The sequence below is a fragment of the Cucurbita pepo genome, chromosome 14 (genome assembly GCF_057944985.1).
Source record: "Cucurbita pepo subsp. pepo isolate OVF chromosome 14, ASM5794498v1, whole genome shotgun sequence".
NCBI lineage: Eukaryota > Viridiplantae > Streptophyta > Magnoliopsida > Cucurbitales > Cucurbitaceae > Cucurbita > Cucurbita pepo.
The window spans coordinates 11589194-11601887 of NC_141811.1; the positions used below are offsets into that span (position 1 = coordinate 11589194).

At 35.1% G+C, this 12694-nt stretch overlaps 3 protein-coding genes and 3 non-coding genes across 6 annotated transcripts; 2 read left to right on the plus strand and 4 right to left on the minus strand.

The window, feature by feature from the left end:
* The first annotated feature begins 770 nt into the window (after window positions 1-770).
* LOC111810675 (uncharacterized) lies at window positions 771-1783 on the plus strand. Its single transcript, XM_023697418.2, has 2 exons — window positions 771-1221; window positions 1594-1783. The coding sequence occupies exons 1-2, from the start codon at window positions 897-899 to the stop codon at window positions 1608-1610; spliced, it is 342 nt and encodes a 113-aa protein (XP_023553186.2). The 5' UTR covers window positions 771-896; the 3' UTR covers window positions 1611-1783.
* A 2385-nt stretch (window positions 1784-4168) lies between these two features.
* On the minus strand, window positions 4169-4240 carry TRNAW-CCA (transfer RNA tryptophan (anticodon CCA)). Its single transcript has one exon. It is a non-coding gene; the product is annotated as a tRNA-Trp (tRNA).
* A 305-nt stretch (window positions 4241-4545) lies between these two features.
* Window positions 4546-4617, minus strand: TRNAW-CCA (transfer RNA tryptophan (anticodon CCA)). The gene has a single exon. It is a non-coding gene; the product is annotated as a tRNA-Trp (tRNA).
* A 1304-nt stretch (window positions 4618-5921) lies between these two features.
* TRNAW-CCA (transfer RNA tryptophan (anticodon CCA)) lies at window positions 5922-5993 on the minus strand. Its single transcript has one exon. It is a non-coding gene; the product is annotated as a tRNA-Trp (tRNA).
* A 1878-nt stretch (window positions 5994-7871) lies between these two features.
* Window positions 7872-8195, plus strand: LOC111810619 (uncharacterized). Its single transcript, XM_023697350.2, has one exon. The coding sequence runs from the start codon at window positions 7872-7874 to the stop codon at window positions 8193-8195; it is 324 nt and encodes a 107-aa protein (XP_023553118.2).
* A 2037-nt stretch (window positions 8196-10232) lies between these two features.
* On the minus strand, window positions 10233-12439 carry LOC111809851 (light-harvesting complex-like protein 3 isotype 1, chloroplastic). The gene is made up of 3 exons (XM_023696300.2): window positions 11996-12439; window positions 11667-11804; window positions 10233-10675 (listed from the first exon to the last, which is right to left on the minus strand). Exons 1-3 carry the CDS (start codon window positions 12369-12371, stop codon window positions 10428-10430), a joined length of 762 nt encoding a protein of 253 aa, XP_023552068.2. The 5' UTR covers window positions 12372-12439; the 3' UTR covers window positions 10233-10427.
* Between the last annotated feature and the right edge of the window lie 255 nt (window positions 12440-12694).

Here is a 12694-nt window from a genome sequence, read left to right on the forward strand (position 1 = left end):
AACATTAGACAACGAGTGAAAATAAAGCAAGTCGTACCGCCGCGTCGGTGTCCTAGAGAGGACCACAATCATCAAAAAATGGAAAGAAAGTTGGTGTCCGTACATCACTAATAACTACACGACAAGGGAAAATGTGGAATCTAATTCCAAGTTGGTATACTCCTAACCCATCAAATTCTTAATTTCAAACCAAATCGACCCGTACACCGTTAGTAAATATTATCCGTTCCGTTACGTATCACTGTTGGTCTCACGATTTTGAAACGCGTTTACTAGAAAGTAGTTTCTACACTCGGAGTCATTCATTTTTCTCTCTAATTGATATAGAATCTCACAATCCACCCTCTTAGGGACTTACCGTTCTCGCTAACATACCGTCCAGTGTCTACCTTAGATATCATTTGTAACCGCCCTAAGTCCACTACTAGCAAATATTGTTCGCTTTAATCTAACATATCGCCGTTTTAAAACGCGTCTACTCGGAAGAGGTTTCCATGCCTCTATAAGAAATGTTTCATTCCTCTCTCCAACCGATATGGGATCTCAAGTTTAATGATATAAGCTCCAACATCAAATGTTGTGTTGAATTGCTATGATACCCGGAAACGTGAACATGATTCAGTGGTCAATGCCCTAATAAAAATAACTCATCGAAAATTCGAATCAAGCTCGAAAATAATCTTCAAAGCTTAAACAATAAAACGAGGGATTAAAATGTAAACATACCTTATTTATTTAAATCCCTTGACTGGGCTTGAGGAAGAGGCAGCACTACCAAGTCAATGCCGCACTAATAAAGGAATGCAAGACCCCACGCACGCAGCGCCTATATAATTAACCACGCGGAGGGCTAAGGGCAAAGGGCGTTTGTTTGAGTCAGGACTTTTATCAAACAGATGGTGGGCATGGGCATTGGCATGAGGCGTTGGGGCTTGGTGCTGGCAGTGGTGGTGGTGCTGATGGCGGTGGCAGTAGGGGAGGTGGCGGCGCTGACGGCGGCGCAGTGTAAGGCGGAGAGAAACATGGCGGTGAAAGAGTGCCTGGCGGTGGTGTTCGGGAGGAACCCGTCGCCGGCGTGCTGCCAGAGGGCGAGAGTGAGCCATACGGAGTGTATTTGCCCGGCGGTTACGCCTAAGCTGATGACATACGTGGACCCTAATCGCGCCATTCGCCTCATCGAAAGCTGCGGCCGTAAAGTCCCCCGCCATTTCAAATGTGGAAGTAATTAACCTCTCTCTCTCTATATATACAAATATATATATATATATATAATCACTTAATTTTCCAAAAATTAATAGATTTATTTTTTTTCATTATTCATTTTGGTTCCAAAGGGATTTTCTTTTTTCAATCTTTCATAAATATTCCAAAAAAATTAAATTATAAAAAATAAATATCTCCTTATTTTAAATTTTATAATATTATTTTTTTAGTATAGAGATTTTTAGAATTTCGGATTAAAATTAATATTTCATAATAGAATTGAATAATCGCCCGTGAAATAATTTTATTATATTACAAATACAAATTTATAACTCGGTGAATATATATATATATATTAATTAATTAATTAAATTAATGTTTTTAATGCAGGTCTTACGACTCCATGAAAAAGGAAACATGAAGATTAAAGAAGGGGATGATTGTTTTTTCTTTTTTAATATTAAGTTAATTATGTACTATTTTTAATTATGTCCTTAGTTTAAAATAATAATAATAATTATTATTATTAAAAAAATGTTACTAATTTTTTCTTTATTTATTTATTATCGTTTTAATTATATGAAGTTGATGTAATTCTAAAAATTGAAACAAAATAATTATCAAGCAAATCGTATTTTTAAACATATTTTTGTTCTTAGAACCATAAATAATAATAAATAAAATAAGAATAAAAAAACGAGCATTTAAGAAGGGTTGAGTGCTCCCACCTCTTTCTTCTTTAGAGCTCTTGTTATTGTTCGGTTCTTGTTATTCATCTGATTACTATAAAGATGAACTCAATCCATAATATGAACTGAAAAACGAAAAGACCTATTGAACTGATCACATGAATACCCAATAGTATTGACTATCTATGATATGAACCATGATCAAGGAAGCTCCAAACCTCAAGGTCCAATTATAAGGACGAGAGCCAAGAAGGTACAACAAACCTTGTACACTTATATTCAAGTTATGGTGAGCTCATCAAAGAAAATTATGGTGAACTAGTCTATGATTAATAAGCACATTTCATTTATTGCACTATTTAATTATAATTTAAATATTTGTTGTCATAAACTAGTTTTTAATATAGAAATTAAGGTTATATTGTAACCTACGTTACCATATTCCACCATTAACTAGTCATATTAATAGGGAGGTTAGGAGTATTTCTACTAGTCCATTTAATTTGAGAGTTACGTGGCACATAGTTTAAGGTTGTAAAGGCTATATAAAACCTTCTTTTCTTTGATAAGAGACGTCACATTTTGAAATTAAAAATAATAGAATTTCTATTTTTTTTTAGCTTTGTTGAGAGCTAAGATTTTCTTTGCAAATTCTTGTGTTTAGAACTTATATGCTAGAATCATTCAAGTGGTATTGATCAAATCTCTTATAGAGTTATTCGAATCACGAGTTTCGAAATGAGTTTTCTTTACTCTTGATCTTGATCATCAAGGTAATCCGTTCCATACTTTTCCTCATGTTTATTTCATTTCATTAAATAATCGTGTTAGAGACAGTAACTGTCATAGAGAATTTTACATGACATTAAGATATATAAAAAAAATTATGAGTCAAATTTGAAAATGCAGTCTATTCTAAAAATATATTTACGGATTTTGAGTTTGACTTTTAAAACGTTTCGAAAGCGACACTTTATTTTTTGAAATGAAATTTTTTAATAATTGTTAATAATTAATTTTTATTAATAATTTAATTTTAAATCAACAAGAATAGCCATTTAAGCAACCTTATCTGATAAAATTTATATTTTATTCTATGCTATGATTCTTAAGATGACTTTCTAGGTTAAATATATAATTTTGTCTCATAATTCATTTTTTAATTTCATTTTTTTGAAAATTTGTCAAGATTTTATTTTTATAATATTAGAAGAATAATGACATGGAAATATAAAAATTATATATTATTATAATGAGATACAATCTTTGACTAAGTAATGGTCTTTTATGAATTAAATTTCTATATGGTGACAAAATAATAATAATAATAATAGTAGAATTTGAAATTTTGGAGGAAATTATGTTAATGAATTAGATTTAAAGTGAACAATACGAACCCATTAAGCAAAATCGGTACGTAATTTCATGGTCATGATTGGTAAAACTAAAGTTCTATTAAAGAGCGTTTCTATAGGATAAAACCTCGTTAGAGAATATAAGGGTTTCGTGAGACTAATCTTAAAGATGAAATTGCTACTAATTGCAAATTAACATGTTACGGTGGATATGTATTTGAGACCTGTGTACACCGTCTACCACACATTGAGAATGAGTTTAGCTAGAAGAAGGCTAAAAACAAGCCTAACAAGAACTTTGCACACTCTGACTCGGTAGTTTCATCGCTCGTGTAGGGGTTGAGCCTTTGAATTTGACAACGGACTTAAAACGCTACCCACGAATGCTTTAAACCCAATCAAATTTATAATTACGCATCTTTGGTAAAATATGAGTTCCCACCTATTATCCTCCTTGCTTGGTGCCCCTCTAAGATCCCTAATGAACTCGGGTAAGATCCTTAATGAACTCGGTTTCGGTGAGTCTCTTCCTTTATTTCTTTTTAAGACTACAAGTCAACTTTTCATATATATATAAAAAAAAAAAAAAAAAAAAAAAAAAAAAAATCATACAAAGGCTTTTAATTCAACAAAAATGAGGCAACTTCAATTATGATTTCTTAGCTACTTATTAATTATATTTTAAAATTAAAAAACAAAATAAAAAAATTGAAAATTTTCAGGGTTAAATTTGTAATTTAACCCAAACAACAAACAAAATCCAAACGGAAGCACGTATATCGTGGAAGTTCACGGAGGAAAGAGACGGCGTGGGCTTTTTGTGAATATTAAAAATCACAAAAGGCATTATAGTAATTTCGTAAGACATCAGATTAATATAAAAATAAGAAAATAAGAAAATAATCCAAAAATAGAAAAAAGTGAACCCGACGTGAATCGAACACGCAACCTTCTGATCTGGAGTCAGACGCGCTACCATTGCGCCACGGATCCTTTCGTGTCGTTCAAAACATATTTATTTCTATTTCTCATTTTGTTTTATAAAATCCTTCAATCTTCTAAATATTGTTGAATGTATGTTCGATTTTGTCCTCCGGCAGCGTCTTAGCAGAAATGGCGGCGGAAGGATGCACGCGCCGTCGCTGGAGAAAGGGTTGGAAGCAGATCCGTCGCGAGGAAGACGACCGGTGAACTTTTGGTGAATATTAAAATTAATAAAAGGCATAAAAGTAAATTCACAAGACATCAGATTAATATAAAAATAAGAAAATAAAAAATAATCCAAAAAATCGAAAAAGTGAATCCAACGTGAATCGAACACGCAACCTTCTGATCTGGAGTCAGACGCGCTACCATTGCGCCACGGATCCCTTTGTGCGAGTTTGTCATCTTTTTAGTTTCGACATACAATCCTTTATTTTCAATTATTTTTTTAAAATATTATTATTATATGAAAAATGAAAAACTTATATTTTTAATGTTTTAGTTAAATTTAGTTTTTATTTTTATTTTTATATATGTATATGTTTATTTTATGGAATTAAAATATAAACTATTTTTAACCCGATCAATAAATTGTATTTTGATAACATATCATTTTGTTATATAAACGAGACTTTGGTGAACAACTTTTTAGTTAAGTACTATATAGATTGGTGTCACGGTCGTACAACTCATTGTCTATCTTGATTGGTGTCACGGTTGTACATTTTCAACCGTGTGGCGTCATGATCTTGATACGCTCATGACAAGTTTTAAAAAACTTTAGACGATATTCTCCTTCGCCAACCGAACACAACTCATGCAGAATCTAAGCTTGTTTCGCTACATTTGTTGCTCGTGCGTGCATGTTCAATCGTCTGCAACTTTAGTCGGCTTTTATCATCTCTAGGTCAAGTCCTTCTGTTCGACCTTGCCTCTTCTCTCGGCCAAGATCTTTCGATTACAACATCGCATCTCAGTCATCATCTTTGTCATCTAGGTTCTCATCTTCATACCCATGCATCATCATGTCATTCTAAGTCGTGGAGGGCTTTGGCTATCATGGGTTGCTCGAACGTGTCTATCAAGAACTGACCTATGAGTTAATCATACGATCGAGACATCCCAAACAATCATCAATCTGAGTTCTATCAAGGAATGAACCCTACATTGTCCGTGTCAAGTCATTTACAGATACCGTACTGGATAGCAAGTACATATATCAATCTCCAACATATAGGCTGAGGCGTATGTTGGCACACCCGTATCGTCCCACACTATTCTAAAAAATCCATTTTCGAAAGAAAACATCGAAGACACTTGTCTTGCAATACTCACACACACTATGACACATGTACGTGCCACAGAGTAGCTCACTTAGGTCGCAAGGCCTAGGGTGGTGTAGAGTTGACATAGGATGAAAAGTTTAATAATTTTATTAATTATATTTTAAAATTAAGAAACAAAATTAAGAAAAAGATTTAAAATCTCGAGGACGAAATTGTAATTTTAAATCCAAACAACAAACAAAATCCAGACGGAAAGAAGGTTTAGCGTTGAAGTTGACGGAGGAAAGAGACGCCGTGAACTTCTGGTGAATATTAAAATTAACAAAAGGCATAAAAGTAATTTCATAAGACACCAGATTATTATAAAAATAAGAAAATAAAAACATCCAAAAAATTCGGGAAATTGAACCCGACGTGAATCGAACACGCAACCTTCTAATCTGGAGTCAGACGCGCTACCATTGCGCCACGGATCCTTTAATGTTGAATTTAATCTTTTAATAATTTATTCTAATTTAAAATAACGATATATAAATTATAAAGTATTAATTTTTATGAATTTAGCAATAATAAATCAATGTTCTTTAATTATTTTAGTAAGAGTTTTAAATTTTATAATTGCATATTAGAATGTATTAACTCTATTTATTGAATTAAAATATAAACTACTTTTTAACCCATTTAATAAATTACATTTTAATAATACAATATTTTAGGTCAGTATACTCGCTCGCACACTACTTCACTGTCGAGCGCTATACCATTTGAAACAATCGAAGTCTACCACTAACAAATATTGTCTGTTTTGACTTGTTACGTATCTTTGTCAGCCTTACGACCTGTTACGTTCACACCTTTACGGGAAATGTTTCGTTCCCCTCTCCAACCAATGTGAGATCTCACAACACATCAATAGAAAACATAAATTATATACCTTAGACGACGATAGTTAAATCAGTTAAAAAAATTTGATGATCAATAACATTAGACGACGATAGAGAAAATAAAGTACTCGAGGACCCAACACCACTAATTGTCGTGAAAATGTGGAATTCAATTCCAAATTGATATACTCCTAACCCATTAAATTTCTATTTTCAAAACCAATCAATGGATAAAGAAAATCTGCCATACAGTCCATAATTTCAGTATTGCCCACCAAATAAGACATTTTTTTTTTATAATTTGTCGAATTCTTACGTCGTTAGCTAACATGAACATAATACAATAGTTGATGTTCATGCTAAATTCTTAAGCTAAGAAGGCGAATCCTCACGTCATCAACCAACATGAACATAGAACAATAGCTAATGTTCGTGCTTAATTCTTAAGTTAAGAATGTCAAATCTTTACGTCATTAGTCAACATGAACATAGTACAATAGTTAATGTTCGTTCGGGCTTAATTCTTATTCTAATCTGTCGAATGTTGAACACAACTTTCTACAATGGTATGATATTGTCCACTTTGAGCATAAGCTCTCATGGCTTTGCTTTGGGCTTCCCCAAAAGACCTCGTACTAATGGAGTTAGTATTCCTCACTTATAAACCCATGATCATTTCCTAAATTAGCGGAGATAGGACTTCCATCATCCAACACCTCCCCTTAATCGAGGCTTGACTCTTTTAGAGTCTTAGTCATTTTTGACTGCCTTCGAGGAGGCTTGGCTCCTTTTCTTTTGGAGTTCTTTGTTCGATATTTGAGGATTTACCAATCTATTGGCACGACTAAGTTTAGGGCATGACTCTGATACCAAATGTTGAACACAACTCTCTGTGGGAAACACTCGCACTCTTTATTAAGACCAATCGAGAAGAGAATACAAGACACTATAGAATACTACTGCTTTTTTATTGTTTTCGGATTTCTTGGATGAATAACTTAGGCAGAGTGAAGGGGTATTAGAGCCTACGCAATCTAGACCTAACAAATCTAAATCTAGACCTAACAAATATCGTATTTTCTAAAATCTCTACTAAAATAAATATACAATGGGCTCGTACTATTATTGGCTTGACTCTATTGGGCTAGTTATTGACTCTATTGGGTAATGATGATATTTCAACATCCAAATCTCGCGTCATCAGCCAATACGAACATAGTACAATAGTTAAGGTTCGTGTTTATTCTTATGTTAAGGAGTATGGTTGAATCGAGACTAAAATGTAAATATACCTTTCTTTTTAAATCCCTTGACTGGGCTTGAGGAAGAGGCAGCACTACCAAGTCAATGCCGCACTAATAAAGGAATGCAAGACCCCACGCACGCAGCGCCTATATAATTAACCACGCGGAGGGCTAAGGGCAAAGGGCGTTTGTTTGAGTCAGGACTTTTATCAAACAGATGGTGGGCATGGGCATTGGCATGAGGCGTTGGGGCTTGGTGCTGGCAGTGGTGGTGGTGCTGATGGCGGTGGCAGTAGGGGAGGTGGCGGCGCTGACGGCGGCGCAGTGTAAGGCGGAGAGAAACATGGCGGTGAAAGAGTGCCTGGCGGTGGTGTTCGGGAGGAACCCGTCGCCGGCGTGCTGCCAGAGGGCGAGAGTGAGCCATACGGAGTGTATTTGCCCGGCGGTTACGCCTAAGCTGATGACATACGTGGACCCTAATCGCGCCATTCGCCTCATTGAAAGCTGCGGCCGTAAAGTCCCTCGCCATTTCAAATGTGGAAGTAATTAACCTCTCTCTCTCTCTCTCTAAATTCGACAGATTAATTTTTAAAAAATAAAATTACAAATTATTAAACAAATAATAATAATAATAATAATAATAATAATAAAATAGTTGTTAAATATTTTAAAAATAGCCTAAATATCATTTTTGTAAATTGCCCATGAAATAATTTCAGTATATTACAATTACAAATTTATTAATATATTATTTATATACTTCAAATAAAAGTATTATTATTTTTGGCCAATTTTATTTAATTTTTAATAAGATGGTTATATATATATATATATATATATATACATAATGTTTGTAATGCAGGCTATACTACGCCATGAAAGCTATCATTGGGAATATCCAAGCAAGCCTGAAGATTAAAGAAGAAGATGATATAGACAGTGAACTAAGTGTTTTTTTTTTTTTTTTTTTTTTCCTCTTGTTTAATATTAAGTTAGATAATTAAAAAGTTATATATATATATATATATATATATATATATATAGTAAATCTGAATGTGTTCAAGCTTTTTTCTATGGTGAAAATATATGAGAATATATATTTGTGTTTATTTATTAATTTTAGGTTAAATTAATAAAAATGATGTAACAGCGTGAGAGGTTTCCACACCATTAAAAGAGAATGTTTCGTTATTTTCCTCAATTGATATGGGATCTTACAATCCACCTCCCTTCGGGACCTAGTGTCCTTGTTAGCACACTGCCTCGTGTCCACTCCCTTCGGGGCTCATCCTCCTCGCTGGCATATCGCCCGAGACCTAGTGTCCCCTTGTTGGCACACCGCCTCGTGTCCACTCCAATCGATTCTCCAATCAATGTCGTTCCTCTCTCCAATCGATTCTCCAATCAGTGTCGTTCATCTCTCCAATCAATGTTGTTCATCTCTCCAATCGATTCTCCAATCAATGTCTTCCTCTCTCCAATCGATTCTCTAATCAATGTCATCGTTCCTCTCTCCAACCGATTCTCTAATCAATGTCATCCTCTCTCCAACTGGGATCTCAAAATCCACCTTTTGGGGTCCCTCATCCTCGTTGGCACTTGTTTCTCTCCAATTGATGTGGGATCTCATAATCCACCCCTCTTGGGGCCAGCATCCTCACTGACACATTGCACAGTGTCCACCTCTTTCGAGGCTCAGTGTCCTCGCTAGCACACCGCCCGGTGTCTGATACCTTTTGTAACAGTCCAAGCCCTCTAACTCCGATACCATTTGTAATAGCTTGAGCTCTCTGACTCCGATACCATTTGTAACCCTCTTTCGAGGCTCAGTGTCCTCACTAGCACATCGCCCGGTGTCTGATACCTTTTGTAACAGTCAAGCCCTCTAACTCCGATACCATTTGTAACAGTCCAAACCCATCGTAACAACCCAAGCCCACCGCTAGCAAATATTATCTTTCTTGTACTTTTCGTGTTTATAGAATGCACCGCTAGCAAATATTATCTTTCTTGTACTTTTCGTGTTTATAGAATGCACCGCTAGCAGATAGTCTTCTTTGGACTTTCCCTAGTTTATAGAATGCCCTGTTAGTGAGAGGTTTCCACACCTCGGAAAGAATACTTTATTCTCCTCTCACAATCCACCCCTCGAGAGGTTTCCACACCCTTAGAAAGAATACTTTGTTCTCCTCTCACAATCCACCCCCTTTGAGTTCACTCCAAATGACGTGATATCTCACCATCCACTCCCCCCTCAAGTTCCCTTCTCCAACTGACGTAAGACCTCACAATTCACCCCTATTCGGAGCCCAACATACTTACTGACACTCGTTCTCCTCTCCAATCGATGTGGGATCTCACACCATGCTTATGATGTAATATGTTTGAAGTACTTCAATAACTTTCTAGATGCATCGAGTATGCTAGATGACACTGAGTCGAAACACGTATTAGACACTCATCAAGTTAAATAAGCACAAGTCAAAGAGTCCAAAACCATACTTTCAAGACGTCTTTTGTTCCTTTTGATCTCCATACTTTCGAGTCGAGCTGAAACTGATAATCGAGTTGATCAGACACGAAAACATTTTCAGAAAACCCAACCTTTTAGGGAGAGATTTTCATAGAAACCCTCAACAACTTCAAGAAACATTAACAAACTGAGGCCTAAACGTTCAATATCTTTGAGAGCTCACATTATATCCTTCTCTACTAAAACCCCAAATCTTAAGAGATACAAACATAATTAAAGCAAAACAAGAACACAGGCAACTTTGCCACATTACACTTTGCCTGAGCCTTTGGTCTCATCCTGCCAAGTTGCTTGCCATTGTTTATCATAAAATGTCGTCTCATCAATCAACTTCTTTAGAGTCTCTATATCTTCATTCTTTCTGATCAAAAGAACTCCCACCACTGCAACAAATAACAAAGTTTTGCAGAAGAAGTTGCCCATTTGACCTACTAGTCCTACCCCCGTCAAGCTATCGACGAAGTAAGCCATGAAAAACCCCACCATGGCTGCACGGCCTGCATCGAAACCATTACACCGCTCAAATTTACTTCAAAGTGATAGTAGATTCAATACTTTACTTGACACCGTATTACTTGTAAGTTACAGAGATGCCAATGTTATAAGTAGAAATCATGATTCACAGACATGAAAGAAAGAACAAATATGTTCGAGGGATTTTCAAATGGTTAAAATCAGTCATTTACGTTCAAAATCACTCGAGAACATGTGTTGGAACATTCAAAATCATCAAAAAATACGTTTGAGTGATTTTCAAATGGTTAAAATCAGTCGTTCACGTTCAAAATCACTCGAGAACATGCGTTTGAACATTCAAAATCATCAAAAAATACGTTTGAGTGATTTTAAAATGGTTAAAATCAGTCATTCACGTTCAAATCACTCAAGAACATGCGTTTGAACATTCAAATCATCAAAAAAATACGTTTGAGTGATTTTCAAAATTTTAAAATCAGTCATTCACGTCAGAACATGTGTTTAAACATTCGAAATCATCTTAATGTATGATTTTACGCTTTTAAACGTGATTTTCATACGGAGAAGCCAATGCTATGAACAAGTAGAAATCATGATTCACAGACATGAACGAAAGAACAAAAATATGCTTGAGTGATTTTCAAATGGTTAAAATCAGTCATTCACGTTCAAAATCACTCAAGAACATGTGTTTAAACATTCAAAATCAAATTCCATGTATGATTTTACACTTTTAAACATGATTTTCATACAGAGAAGCCAATGCTATGAACAAGTAGAAATCATGATTCACAGACATGAACAAAAGAACAAAAACATGTTCGAGTGACTTTCAAAATCAGTCATTCACGTCTAAAATCACTCAAGAACATGCGTTTCAACATTCAAAATCAACTTAACATTCAATTTTACACTTCTAAACACGATTTTCATACACTCACATTTAGCCATTATTTCACACAGACAAGCTTCAAGAAAACAGGATAAACAATCATAGAAACATGTTTATACCATTGAGAATCTCAGCCTCTGGCAGATGGTAGCGCTTAATCCAAGCCCACCAAGGAACTATGGATGTGTCAAACAGCACAGGGTCCTCATTACTTGATGATTCTGGATTGTTTTCCAGCCATTTCCTCCTCCTAGCCTCTGATTCAAACATAAAGTAATTGCTCAAACATCACCAAGAAATTCATTACAATCAAAACATCATCAAAACTTGCAGAATCAAGATTTCCCCCAAAAAGCTTCTCAGACATTGCATGTATCTATTCACATCCAGATTTCGTAACGCAATTAGAAGCAAAATCAACAGAAAATGTAGGGTTTACGAAGATTACCGGCGTCAATAACAGCATCCCAATCAGTACTTCCATCTTTCCGGAACTGATTCAAATCCCAAGTCCCATTAACCCATTTAGGGTCTTCAAATTTACTAACCACCACCACTTCTTCCACAGCCGCCACCGACCCATTGGTTTCAGCAAGGCTCTCTTGCTTTTCCACCACCGGCTCCGGATCCTTCTGTACGACGGCGGGTTCTACAGCGACGGAACCACCTGAAATTCCGGCGCCATTGTCAGCAGCGACCCAAGAAGAAGGGTTTCTGGACCTGAGAGAGGAAAAGGGTCTGGAGGGGAAGTGGGTTCGGTGATGTGAACAAGGAGAGAGAGAGGAAAGACGGGACGGAGAACAAAACAAAGCCATGGAAGACATTGTTTTGGTGTAGAAGGAAGAAGAAGAGAGCTCCTCTTCTATCTTCAGCCTTGTAATTGTGATGGATAGGGAAACTCTCGCCCATAATAAATGTGTTTATATATATATATATAAAAAGTTGATTCAATAATAATATTATTAAATTTAATTAAAATAAATCTAGTATTTCAAAATTTTAATTTTGTAATAATAGTTTTAAAATATTTAGGTGAATATATTTAAAAAATGTTAAATAAAGAATTTTTTTTACTAAAAAATAAAATGAAACTAAATTTAGATTTATTTAACTAAAATTAGATATATTAGATATGTATAAAAATTAA

Excerpts from the sequence above, each read along its gene's own strand:
- LOC111810675 (XM_023697418.2), top strand. The coding sequence starts at position 897 with ATGGTGGGCATGGGCATTGGCATGAGGCGTTGGGGCTTGGTGCTGGCA.
- LOC111810619 (XM_023697350.2), top strand. The coding sequence starts at position 7,872 with ATGGGCATTGGCATGAGGCGTTGGGGCTTGGTGCTGGCAGTGGTGGTG.
- LOC111809851 (XM_023696300.2), bottom strand. The coding sequence starts at position 12,371 with ATGTCTTCCATGGCTTTGTTTTGTTCTCCGTCCCGTCTTTCCTCTCTC. Across the intron at positions 11,805-11,995 it reads GGATGCTGTTATTGACGCCG|AGGCTAGGAGGAGGAAATGG; the intron begins GTAATCTTCGTA and ends TGTTTGAATCAG. Across the intron at positions 10,676-11,666 it reads AGAGGCTGAGATTCTCAATG|GCCGTGCAGCCATGGTGGGG; the intron begins GTATAAACATGT and ends GTTTCGATGCAG.